This window comes from Chinchilla lanigera, unplaced genomic scaffold, assembly GCF_000276665.1.
Source record: "Chinchilla lanigera isolate Chin_1 unplaced genomic scaffold, ChiLan1.0 scaffold00093, whole genome shotgun sequence".
Classification (NCBI taxonomy): Eukaryota; Metazoa; Chordata; class Mammalia; order Rodentia; family Chinchillidae; genus Chinchilla; species Chinchilla lanigera.
Genome location: NW_004955494.1, coordinates 4,228,422 through 4,242,159, shown reverse-complemented (window position 1 = coordinate 4,242,159; position 13,738 = coordinate 4,228,422). Strand labels below are relative to the sequence as shown.

General features: G+C 46.1%; 1 protein-coding gene across 5 annotated transcripts in view; it reads right to left on the bottom strand.

Annotated features, from left to right (window-relative positions):
* Nucleotides 1-13,738, bottom strand: part of Atp6v0a4 (ATPase, H+ transporting, lysosomal V0 subunit a4) — a 76,909-nt gene that overhangs the window by 9,291 nt on the left and 53,880 nt on the right. For all 5 annotated transcript variants that reach the window (XM_013505029.1, XM_005405454.2, XM_005405451.2 and 2 more), the window contains exons 14-17: nucleotides 12,835-12,928; nucleotides 8,507-8,625; nucleotides 6,381-6,597; nucleotides 1,693-1,794 (exon numbers count right to left, since the gene is read on the bottom strand). In XM_013505029.1, the coding sequence (XP_013360483.1) occupies nucleotides 1,693-1,794; nucleotides 6,381-6,597; nucleotides 8,507-8,625; nucleotides 12,835-12,928 (532 nt within the window). The remainder of the gene's footprint in view (nucleotides 1-1,692; nucleotides 1,795-6,380; nucleotides 6,598-8,506; nucleotides 8,626-12,834; nucleotides 12,929-13,738) is intronic.

The window sequence follows — 13,738 nt, the reverse complement described above, 5'->3', positions numbered from 1 at the left end:
ATGTAACCAATTGTAGAATAACCTGCTACCTGCTTTTGTACCTCCTGCTTGCAAACCGTATACAAGTTCCTGCTTTACCCTAAGTCAAGTCTGGTGATTTGGAACTGATTCCCACCAGCTCACCGGCATAATAAAGCTGTTGCCTTCCAAGTACCTCTGTGCCATGTCTTCCTCTTGGTTCAGTCCCAGATTCTCCAACAATAAGAACTCAGAAGACCCACACAGGACTTAGAATTTGAACCCAGCCTTTCAGCTTCTTATGAAGCAGACCCCCATGTCCTTTAACTATCTTGGACTCTTCCCAGTTAAAGAAATAAACAAGTGTTCTTTGCCTTGTCATTCGCTTTACCGTATTTGAGGTCAATAACCAACACAGATTTTAGAAAAGTAGAATTTAATGTAAAAATACTTCCAACCCTTTAAAACATATGTGATCTCAGTTCACTCCACTTAATCTTTTGCCCTAATGGGAAAAGCAAAGAATCATCTCAAACAGCATTTGTGTGTCACAACCAGGCTCCGGAATCCCCTGGGAGGGATAATCTTCCTAAGTTCTCTTTGCTTGAGGCTGATATTAATTCAACTTTTCTTCACTGCCTGCATAAATTTATATCTCAGGAGCAGTTAGACAAAGGGAGGAAGTAGCTAAAACTGGTATTTGGCAAAGGTGGGAAATCACCAAAAAATACAAACTGACTTATTTGAACTCATTTACTACTTTATCTAATTCCCTGACACATCCTGAAACTAATGTAATGAAATCTTACAGCTTTAGAATACTGAAGAAAAAAACCAGCTTTCTTTTAGAAACAGGATCTTGCTAAGTTGCCCAGGCTGGCCTTGAACTCACAATCTTCCTGCTTCAGGAACCAATGTAGCTGGGATTACCCACACAGGCCACACTGCCTGGCTAAAAAAAAACTTTGAATGCTCACTTAAAAAAATAGAGCTATGGGGGGCTGGGGATTTAGCTCAGCGGCAAAGCGCCTGCCTTGCAAGCGCAAGGTTGTGAGTTCGATTCCTGGTACCGGAAGAAAAACAAAAACAAACAAACAAACAAATAAACCTATGGTAAAATACTCCTATGTTCAATAATGAAACAACCAAGTTCAAACCCTTACCTATCATTACCGACCACTAGGTGACCCACATGAACCCTGAGCAGGCTTCTGGGCCTCAGAGTCAAGGTGTTTGGAAACATGGGTGTCATTCTATTGGAAACAAAGGGCCTGGGAGCAACTCTGCTGAGAGAAGCCCTTGAGGCAGGGCAGGTGGCTGAGCAGTGAACGGTTAAACTGTGAAGGAACCCCCCAGGGAAAAGCTAAGTAAGCTCAGTTGGAAAACAGCAACGAGTTCAGATGTGTGAAGTGTGCTGTGTCCCACCATTGTTCTTCCACTTTCCCAGCTGCTTCCCAGACTGTTTTTCCTCTGTTCTTTTCTCTTGCTTTGCTGTGCTAAAGAAAAGCCAAAGAGTTCTCGGTGTGGGGCTGCTCTCTGGAGACTCGATTACACTGGGAGCTCTCTCAGGACAGTCCCTTTGCCGTCTCAGGGTTCGGGGTTCAGACTCTCTTCTCTGAGTACTCTTTTCATCCTCCACGCAGCCATAGTCACAGACTGTGACAGTCCACTCCTCAACACCTGCCTTACCGCTAAGCTCCATTTCCAGGAAGCGAATTGAAACCCAGTCCTTACCTGGGATTTCCGGTGCTGGGCTCTAAGAATAAGTGGCTTGATCAGAAGCATCCACGGCACAGAAACCAAGGCCATTACAATAAAGAAAGTTTGGACTTCTCGCTGCAAAACCAAGAGATCCTATCATTTGAAGGTAACCACAAAGCACACTTTTATACAAAGGCTGATAAAAAATAGTGTTTAAAATTTTAAAAATCTGGCTGGGCGTAGTGGCGCACGCCTGTAATCCTAGCACTCGGGAGGCTGAGGCAGGAGGATCTTTGAGAGTTCGAGACCAGCCTGCGCTACAAAGTGAGCTCAAGGCCAGCCTGAACTGTGTAGCGAGACCCTGTCTCTAAAAGACAAAACAAAAAGGTTTAAAAAGTTATTATAGTAAAAGACACGCTGTCATTAGTCCTGCTCAGGAGGCTTCTCTTCATCCCAAACACTCCTATTCTATCGTTCCTACCGCTTTCTGAAGTAGTTCTGGAAGTTCTCTTTCATGTCTTGATGAGGTATGATCTTTAAAAATATAGCAGATGCTACTGCTGAGTTAAATCCAATAGAAAGGTGGGCTCATAAAAACATTACAGTGTGTCTTCATCCACCTTATTCTGGGATCTGGTACCATGTAGCTTCGGGCTCAAAGTCAAGATGACTACGAGAGGTAAGCATTTTGAATCAATTCGGGACATCTAGGCAGCCATGACAGTGTAACTAAAGACACTCAGGAAAGAAGACTTCCAGAACTGCTTCAGAAAGCAGCAAGAACAATGGGATAAGTTTGTTTAAAAAGAGGGGGCATTAGTGGCAATGTCTCTTCTACTGAAATAAATTATTTTACTTAAACATTCACTACCTGTCAGTCACAATTCATATGACCACAATCCTAACTAGGGTCATTTTGGCAACATTTTGAGAGATCGAAAGCATTCTGAATACATTCACTTTCACACCTGGAATATCTCTATTGTAGATGGAGAAACATCAGTCCTATGGTACCCACTAACCAGTGCAGGTGCCCTTTGTGTCCTCTGTGTGTTGCATCTTATTATGTAGTGGTTCCATTAGAACAAGAAGCACTCATGTAGTGGCACCATTAGAACAAGAAGGTACATTATAAACACAGCTTTACTCTTTCCTTGTTCCATAGGCATAGCTACCCCTGTTTCTGGATAAAAATTGTAGCAGACCCTCCGACTGCATCAGCCACTCTCTAGTAGCCAAAGTCCAGAGGTCACTTTAAATCACATTGTTCAATCAGCGATTTTATGTTTCCACTACTCAATAATCATCTATTGGTCACTAGGGAGATTGGCCTGTAGAAACTGCTCAAAAGGAAAGAACAGCAGGGATGGGGGAAAGGAGAAAAAAAGAAAGAAAGAAGGGAATATATGTATACACACACACACACACACACACATATATAGCTAAGATAATTGTACTACTAATTTGCATTGATTTATTGAAAGCACAGTGAATGTTTAACTGTTTCATCAGTTTTGCATGTCTATATCTGATAATCTGAACAACTAGTTTGAAGATGACAATATGCAATATAACAACCACTGTTAACTTCCTATCATCTTGTTTTGAAATTCTGTATTGTTTTCAATTTTTTTCCTTATTTTTTTTTCTCTTTAAAATAAAATAAATAATCATCTAAGCTTTTTTGCCCATTCCCTCTCAAGAGAAAACCAAAGCCTACTCCACTTCCCTGTCAGGGTGTGACAGTCTCCTAATACCATAGGCTCGGGACAACCAGTTAGGCCTCAGCGTCAGTTCTCACTACAGGTGGCTTTGCAGCGTGGCCTCTGGTATGCCCTGGCCTCTGCTGGGGATCAGGCACAGCCCCATTTATCACCCTGCTGACTGCTTCCTTTCCTATCTTCAGACTCCCACCTCTTCTCCTGCACCCCAATTCTGCCTTCTGAGGGTGACTCTGAAGGTGACGGTTGGCAGACCCGGGGGCTACTACAAGAACTGAAAATACACTTGAAGGAAAAAGAAGCGGTTCTCTGGCCTTCGAGTCTGTTCAGCTGTTCTGACCCGCTCACAGCCTGAGCAAGGAGAACGTTTACAATCCCCATGTAACAAGATTTGCCCCAGGGCCGGGGATGTAGCTCAGTGGCACAGCGCCTGCCTGGCAAGCTCGAGGTCCTGAGTTTGATTCCCAAGATTTTCCCCAAAGCAGTGGGAACACGTTATCTGTTCAATCTTCTACTGCTCTCTGTTTTAAATGCTCAAAAGAGGGAAAGATGATCACGTGTTCCTGAGCTGAATTTGCTCCTCCTTTCCTCTGCCCACAGAACTTCCTCACTGTCATTTGTACATTTCTATAACAAGGTGATGTGCAAAGCACCTAGCAAGGGGCACGTGCATGTGCATGTGTGTGTGTGTGTGTGCGTGTGTGTGTGCGCACGAGCATGCGTGCACATGCTTATCCATGGATCCTTGCTTCACAGTCAAAGCCAGCAAGAGCAAGTTGAGCGGGGACTTTCTTAACTGACATCATCTCCTCCAGCTGCATGACCCTAAAATGAGGTTATAGAAATTTCAACCTGTGCCAAGATCATCCATCTTTATCCTGGGGCGTGGGGAAGCCAGCCAACTCCCAATCATGTTTTTGAATAGAAAAAGGCTGGAAAAGCCACTCACTGTGGAGTGCTCAGTGCATTTTCCAGAGAGAGGAGGGCTTTGGCATCTAGGAAAGCAGTTAACAGATGAGCTATGCGGTGAATCTGAGTCTTCTGCGTAAAAGAGACTTGTTTGGCACCAAAGGGCCCTCGGGGGTGTACTTCTTCTCTAATTATTAGCTAACATTAGTCCCTATAAAAAGCCCCACTGCAAGTAAGAACTGAAAATACACTTGAAGGAAAAAGGCATTTCTGCAAGGCATTTCTACTTCTTACTTGATGCTGCTGCAGAGGCAGAGAAGGCAGCTAGGACTCAAAGCTCTGGACATGTGTGTGGCCGGAGGAGCCCGTTCAGCAGCACTCCTGGGGGGAGCGACCACTGGTGAGGACCCCTGCCTCGGCAGCAGCACCCGGCATCATGCAGCTGGCCGCAGAGCTGATCCAGAGGAATCAATCAGGAGGGGACACCTGTCCTCAAACTGCATCCTCAGGTTCACCACCAGAGAGGTCAGGGAGGAGAACAGCCTACGTGCTTGAAGAATCACTCCCTGAGTTCTTTTCACACCCTTTCCCACAGGGACACTGAAACTTATTCACAACAAAACCAAAACACCCTTGGTTTTGTCTCTCCACAAGTTCTACATCCACAGATTCAACCATCTACAGATCAAAAATATCTGAAAAAAGAAAACTGCATCATAACGGAACACATACAGACATTTGCGCTAAATGAAACAGCGTAGCAACTATTTCTATGGAGCTGCCACTATGGTACGCATCAGAAGTGATCTAGAGATGATTTAGTCTAGGGAGGTGTGTGTAGGGCACAAGTACCCTTATGGGCACTTGAGCATCTCTGGGTGTTGGCATTTTGTTTTGGTATTTTAGAATCCAACTACTATGGATACCAAGGGATAACTAAGTTAAGCTGATAAAGGAGTTAAAAGCAGTGAGAGAAGTAAGAGTGGCCCCAAAGTCCAACTGTTCAGATATTTTGTCCCTGGGAGAAGAGCAAAAAAGGACAAGAACAAAAAATAAGCCATGCGTAGGACGCATAGATTTCCAGAAATGTATTGCCCTTGTGAACACAGGAATTTCTCTTCTTGGTTCTATTTCTATTTCTATTTTCTCTCTTGTGAACCTTAGCTAGAATTTGCTTTTTAGCTAAAAGATCATTAGGAATTGCGAGGAGCTAGGTGTGGTGGCACACGCCTGTAATCCCAGCACTTGGGAGGCTGAGGCAAGAGAAATGCTGCAAGTTTGAGGCCAGCCTCAACTATACAGGGAGACCCTGTCTCAAAAAATAACAACAACAACAAAAAAGAGTTGGAAGGAACAGGGAAGAGAGGAGAAGATGAAGGGAAAAAAAGAACTAAGATGTGTTATGTACACGTACCAATTCCCCATGCAAATATGTACTAATAAAAAGAATAAAAGATCATTGACTATTTTTGTTGTTTTAGTGGTTTTTGTTTTGTTTTGTTTTGTTTTGTTTTGTTTTGTTTTTGTCTTTTTAAGACAGGGTCTCGCTATGCAGTTCAGGCTGGCCTTGAGCTCACTTTGTAGCCCAGACTGGCCTTGAACTCATAAGGATCCTCCTGCCTCAGCTTCCCGTGTGCCCCGATTACAGGTGTGTGCCACCACACCCAGCAAGATCATTAACTATTAAGGTACTATTTAGAGCATCTTACAGTTTCAAGTTTGCAGAATTATTTTCTTTTTTCGTTTTTTGGTTTTTTTTGTTTTTCTCCGGTACCGGGAACCGAACTCACGACCTTACGCTTGCCAGGCAGGCGCTTTTGCCGCTGAGCTAAATCCCCAGCCCCTTATTTTCTTTTTTCATAGCAGGTTTCAAACCCCTAGCAGCACCCCCAACAGGAAAGGCTGAAGCCACACCATAGTTCTCGGGGACTAGGCACTCATTTAATAAGAAACTGTTGGGCATTAAAGAACTGAACAACCTTCCCCAGTGCTAAGGTGGCTCAGTCTTGCAAAGGCTGACTCCCTTCAATGCTAGTGAGACAGGATGTAGTCAAGTGGGTACACAAGAAGAACTTTTCAAAACAGAAGTACCTGGTGTTCATACAGGGGCACGTTGGAAGAGTCGTCATAGTCAAACAGGAACATGTTGATGAAGTGAATGAGGATGCTGGGCGCACTCCGGGACATGTGGGCGTCGTACTGACACCATTTGAAAACGATCATGAAAACCAGGTACCCGAATAGGCACAGGATGAAAATCATCTCGGGGACGAATTGCAGAACGATATTGTGAGTTTTTCTGAAGTATCTGGGGGTGGAGAAAGCACATACAAGATAGAACATCCAAGGAACATGAGTGCTTCAGTGAGCTCCCAAAGCACACAGTGTTCACTTCCTTTTTTGAACACAGCTGCCAAGCAGCTGCCCTCCCGCAGCATGCAGCCACTGGGGTGCACAGGAAAGTGCTTGGCAAGAAAGATTCAGAGAGAGCCAGGACCTAGAAGGTAACGGCTAAGCAAATCAGGCCCACGGACAGAGTCGGTGATCTGGCTCCCCCTGCAAACTTTGCTCCTATGAGCACATTTGAAGGCAAAGGGCCATAATAATGGAACATAGAGGTTTTTCTCCTATGACTGCTCTAAGCTGGGCCAGCAAACTGGTCCGTGAGTCAAATCGAGCTCATCACTTGTCTTTGTACAGCCTGGAAGTTGAGTCATTTTTACATTTTTTAATGTTGGGGGGCAGAAGAAGAAGAATATTTCATGACACATGCAAAGGATAAGAAATTCTGGCATGGATGTGTGCATAGACCTAGCGTCATACAGCCACAGTGGCTCCTTATGTAGCATCTGTGGCTGACCTCATGCTACAGGCCAGGATGGAGACATTTGAGCCTGGAGGGTCCACCGAGACCGCCATAGTCACTCTCTCTACAAGGAAAGCTTGCTGGTTCCTGCTGCAAGATAGAGCCCTACAGACTACGGGGAGAGGCCCCCAAGAATGGATGCCAGAAAGGGCCTCCATATATTTTGTGCATTGCAAGAGTCATCCGGGGGAAAGGGCAGGACTGCGGTTCAGAGTAGCTGGACCCGTCATGAGGAGAGACCTCTCTGGTGTGACTTTCCATTTCATCCTCAGGCACTTCCCGGGAGGTACTGGTAACAGGGTACTTGCTCATTTTCTATTTCTGGTTTTCCAGATTAGAACCAAGCTTCCACGGTCATCACGTGCCTGGCTCTGACCAATGCAACAGGAATAGAAACAGCAAGGGCCGCGTGTGTCACGCCGGGGCGGGCGACTTCAGAGTCAATGAATTACTCACTGCCCTCCTGCCATGCCAGCTGGCAGGGATCCCAGGAGTGCCTGCCTCTCAGCATAGGCCCCTCACAAGGATGACAGGAGCAGAGCCCCCTCCAGCCAGTGACGGCCGTGTGTCCTTGTCATAAACATTGAGATGTGAGATTTGTTTATGAACCAATAACTTAACCCCATTCCATGCACGCCTACTCTATTAAAAAAAAAAAAAAAGTCAGAGATGTAAAGCAATGAGTCTGTGGTCATACAGGTCCTGGGAGTAGGAACCAGGACTTCAGCTTCAGATTCCAAACCCTTCATTGTTCTGTGGTGACTGCCACCCCCGCTAGCTCCCCCGCTACAGGGCAGGTGGGATGTCAATGGCACCGGAAGTCAGCAACTGTGTCTGCAAAATGCACACGATGGGCCCATCTCACCCTATTTTCAAGCATTTAGACTTTTAGCACAGAAAAGCTTCAGGAGCTTCCCAGTGATGGAACAGTGAGGCTGGCAGGCAAGACAAGGGGAGACAGGCTGCTGCCGACGAAGAAGGACACCATGCGGAGTCTGAGGCACCCAGACCAGAATCGCATGTCCCCGTTGGCCCACCAGATAGGAGCTGAGGCCCAACCTAGGCCTTCTAGGCTGGGGACACACAGGATGTGTGGGCTTCCCAGCCTCTTGCTGAACCCCAGATATTTCTGCGGTGAGACAAGATACACTCACTTGGGACAGACTCCGCTCAGCAGAAACAGAGTTACTACTGTTTCTGGCCAACCAACTTGTCCCAGCTTAAGCCAAGACATACCGGAAGTCCCGCCCCTATAGGAAGGGACCCACACGGAGGGACACAGGGCCTAGCGGTGGCTCTGCCTCTTCTGTGTGACCGGACTGATGGGCCGAGGGTGTATCAGGAAACTTACATATGATTGAAGAGGCTGAGAACAACTCCAAAAACCATCTGGACAATTCCCAGGATAACTGACATCTTCATTTTATAGGAATTCAAAAAGGTGAGTTTGTTTGAAGCCAGGTTCCAAATCTGGACAAGAAATATGACATGAAACACAAAAGATGAAGTCTAGAAATTCTGGAGTCGGCGGCTATGGCACAATTTTCCCAGTGAAGGTCGCTCTGGAAACTGCATAGATTTGAGGCTCGGGAAGGAGTAAGTCCAAACCCATTATCCATGCAACTGTGATGATCAAAATGTCACAACCACTAGCACGATTAATAAATACCACCAAGTTGCTGGAAGAAAACCAAGAAGAATCCTCATGATTTTCTACTGTCCTAAATGAAAAGATAATCTGAAATATTTTGGAGAGATTCCAAATTTGCCTTAGATTCCTGAATAACAACCTGTAGATCACTAGTCCAAGAATGTATCCAATCCCTTTTTAGTAACACCTCATTTCCCTTTGAATTTCTATGGTGCTTCTCATTCTGAAGTATTTCCAAGGCCCTCTCCAGGAGCCATTCCATAGCCAGTCTGTAGGAGCCCTCTGGATAAGACGTGGCTCCTGCCTTAGGCACAGTCCCTGTCTAGGCTTCTCGGGGAGGGGGACACATGTATTCACCAAGCCCCAAACAAAACTGACACACAGAACAAATCAGCGGTGCCTGAATTCACGCACCCAATTCCTTCCATGAATCTGATCGCAAACTGAACTGGATAGAACCGAATCAAATCCAATAATCAGTTTCCATGCTGATGTTCCAGAAAAATTTGATTCAGTTCTTGACCGATTTGGTCTGCAACCAGAACCATCATGGACCAAAGAAAGAATTAAGTGAGTGAACAGAGGCACCGCTGTAAGCAGTGTGGCTGGGCGACTGTTCGGGGTCTCACGCTGGTCAATGGCCCCCGTCACTGATGTTCCTCCTCCCCACCCTGGCGGTCCCCACCCTCAGCCCCATGTCAATGGCTGCAAGTCCTCACATCTACTCTGATCCCACCTGAGCTTTAGGTACACCCCAGATGACTGCCAGACATGTGCTCGGGGTTCTCTATGCTGCGTCTCAGGGGTAACAAAGCCACGTCGGCCTTCTCACGTTCCCCACGAACAACTCCCATCTCAACAATTCTTTGCTGTTGTTTAGGGGCAACACCCACTCACACACAGCCTCAGCACATCAGTCAAACTCTTGGCTCACCATGAGTACATCCACAGGCACATGTACACACAGGTGATATGTGTTTGCACGCACACGCGCGTGCACACACACACACAGAGTCAGGAGCTACATCTTATTGATTCTTCACAGTGTCTAGACACCACTAAGAGGCTGATAGGATGGAAGGAAGAGGGACTCCAGGACCAGGTGCCCAAGTGCCACAGGTGCCTCTCCGCCCTCTCACCTGCCCTGGCATCACAGCTGTGCCAGACCCTGCCCTCTGCCTTCCCTTTCTGCCTGCTTGGCCCATTCCTACAGCTCACTCAGCATGGCGAAGGCAGTCCCCAGTATACTGCAGCCCCTGCCAGATCTGATAAACTAAAAACGTGAACTACCCAGCACAAACCGAACTCTTTAGATGCATCAATCTCACTAAATTCTAATAGAACGCTATTACATTGATATAAATATTCCCATTCTACAGATAAGGGTACCTATCGTAATCTCGGGTAGATTAAGTCACTTAAAAAATAATATAAAAACAATTACCACTGTTGGAGCATTTACCAGGTTTATGTGCCAGACTACTCTAAAGGTTTTACATTTTATTTGGTGAATAAATTAGGGCTGTGATTTATATCCATTTTACAGGTGAGGAAACAGACACAATGATGACAACTTGTTCATCGTCACAGAGCAGGTAAACAGAAGAGCCGAGATTTAAATGCGGGCTGTCTGATTCCAGATCATGCGCTCTTTTTTTTTTTTTTTTACAACCTGCAATATTTTAGATCATGCACTCTTGATCACTACATGTTCATTCGTAATCAAATATGTATAAGCACCTTCAGACCTCTTAGCTGTGATGAAAGCTAGATATTTTGTGATTTGGTTTACAAATAGATGCTGAGCACAGAATAAATGCACCGTGGAAATTCATGTGATGTGAAGGAGAAATCCTTCATTAATATCTAAGACTGGAGTCCTGACATGGGCACAGAAATGTTCTAATCTCTCTGAGGAACAGGATGGCAGGAGACATAACAAAGGCAATTCCTGCTGCTATTTATAATATTTTGTGCATGTAGTTTTTTAATAATATGCATACAGTAAATTCCAGACTTATAAACATTTGAGTGTTGAACTTTCGCAGACACGAAGGACCTCAAACGACAACATCCGTAGATAGATGGGAATAAATTGCGGAAGTAGCTCACGTATCTGAAGGACACTGTCACAGTTGTGCTCACTGTACAGAGCGATAGAGCACAGAAGTCCAGTGCTCGGTCACAGCCTAGTTGTCCAGAAGCAAGGGGAAAAGAAGTGGTGATGTGGAGGGGACGGCTAGGAAGCACAAAGCAATACATACTGTATATCTGCGTCCAAGGTGTGTCAGACGCACTTTGTTGGACTTAGGAACGAATCTGACTTACAGGCACTGTCCCAGAGTGGAACTCCTTTGTAAGCCGGGGACTTACTATATATATTATTTTAAGACAGACTCAAGAATTGGTTTTCATCCCTCCTGGGAACAGAATCCAGAGCCTCATGCATACTAGGCAAATGCTCCTCCACTGAGCTACACCCCAGTCCAAGATCAGACATTTTCAATATTCTAAATGTTACTTGGGGGAAAAGTCATTATTTTCCACATTTTCCACATCTTTTTTGCCTTGACATTTTTTTTCTTCCTCTTTTAACTTTTTTTTTTTTGGTACTGGGAATCGAACTCATAACCTCAGGCTCGCCAGGCAAGCATGTATGCCACTGAGCTATATTCCCGGCCCAGTTCCTCTTCTAATCTGTAGACAGATGAAATTGCACAGAGTAGAAAGCCTGAAGCCCCCTCCCCTGCCCCTTTGTACCATTCTGCCCCGCTCTGTCTGAGCATAGGAAACGGGCAGGCAGGATTGTGGATGAAGTGACCGCTGGCTGTGGAGGAAGAGAGGACAAAGGGAACAATGAGAACAAAAGCGAAGGAGACCCCCAAATTCCAACACCCTCCTCCTCTAGGCTCTTCCGCTGTCTCTGACCAAAGAGAAACCCTCCTGCTCTCCCAAAAGGACAGCTCACCTTTGTTTCTAGCACTTTGCAGTTTACAAGCCCACTCTCAAGGACTTTCCCGCTTTCTATTAAACTTAGAATGCAAGTGCGCCTGGGTGTCGAGAAGAAGCAAGTCCCGGGGAGCGGATTCTGGTTCCATAAGGGTGGGGAGACAGGGAGAACCCAGGAAAACTGAAGAAGGCCTGATGGCCTACAAGATGGCAGAAACCAGAGAAGCACTTCCGGGGACCTATACTGTAAACTCGCAACTGCTGGCAACCAAACTCAGGTTCTCTACCGCAGACAGCAGAGAAGAAAACATTAGCACAGGCAGCTGCCAGCTTCAGGAAGCTAGTACTCATCTGCAGCACGAGGCTGCCACCTAGTGGCACTGTGCGTGGCTTTATGCGAACAAACTTGTGCTCAGGCTCCTGACTCTTGCAGGTCACAGGCTGTGTGAGGAAGGAGCTTTGTTTTGTTTGATTCCTATCTAGTCAGCTAGATGCAATAAACAACATGCAAAAGAAACTATATGCCTTGTATTTTTAAATACTTGTATTGGCTACAGGCAGTAAGATAGTACAAAGAATCCACGCTTCTCAGAAGGAGACATCGCCCGCTACAAGAAAATGCCAAAGTGGGGTACTTGGTGAGAATGCCAGGCACTTAGCGGGTGTGCACACTTCCCAGACAGCCGAGGGCTTTTTAAAGAAAAGTAATCATTAACAACCCGTGGAAGAAGTGATGGAAAGAGAAGCAGATGTGGGAGAGCTGTGTGGAAAATGTCCGAGGGGCCGACAGAGGGCACACAGGGCGTTTACTTGGCTCCAGCTTTGAGCGTCACGAAAACCTCCAGTATGGGGGCTGGGATATGGCTCTATGCTGTGGTACTTGCCTAGCATGTGTAAGGCCCCAGCTTCCATCCCCAGCACTGCAAAAACAAAACAGAACAAAACAACCTCCAAGTTACTCTGCCTGGACCAAGATTTGTTGATGTGATGGGTCCTGGTACTTCCTCCACCTCCATTCCCAGATCTTCTCAGCAGTACATTTTACACCACGAATATTTCATCCAAGAAGGCGTTATTACCGGGTCGATCCCAAATGGGTATGGATTTCCAGAATATACTCCTGGCAGGGCTGGGTCCAGCTGTAGATAGGGAGTTGTTTCCATTACTTTAGCACTACAGAGAGAGAAAGGGACAAAACAAAACCAAACAAAAATGGTCAGTCTCGGGCCAGGGATATAGCTCAGTGACATAAGCACCTGCCTGGCAAGCGCAGGGTCCTGAGTTCAATTCCTGGTACCAAAAAAAAAGAAAGTTGGTTAGAGGTGGGAAAAGCACTATGGTACCATCAGTCATGAACGTGCAGGCTATCAATGCCCAGCTGTGGAGAAACTTCAGGCTCAGGCACCGAGGGGCTGCCATGTGCCAGGCATTGCCCTGGGTGCCGAGGCTATAGACATTGCCCTCTCGACCCATGAGGACTTCACAGCCTGAGTTTCCAGAGAGTTCTTGCCCAATTGGAATGTAGTAGAGAAAATCAGGGGAGAAGGGAGGTAGCTTCATTGGTAGAGCACTTGTACCTGCCCAGCATGTATGAGGCCTGGGGTTCCATCCACCACACCACCAAGAAAGGGAGGGGGGATAAGGATCAAGAACTCTAGTGCATCAGAACAGAGCTGGGCCACTGGCGTAACAACGGAAGTACACAGAAGTATACAGAACAGTCTGCGAAGTCTCCGCAGGGAACACTTAGGCCAGTCCTGAGAGACAGATTGACTCTGTACACGGATGCCTTAGCCTTAAAAAATGTGTAATCTCTTGACTGTTTAGATCTGTATCCCGTTTGCACCCGGAAGAACGACTGGCAGAGGGAAGGAATTTCTCTTCCTGTCTCAGCAAGTCTCAAGGGGGACACGGACATGAGGGGTTGATGCTCTTTGTAAGAGTTCACCTCTGTGGAAGAGACAAAGGATGAGCACTTGAAAT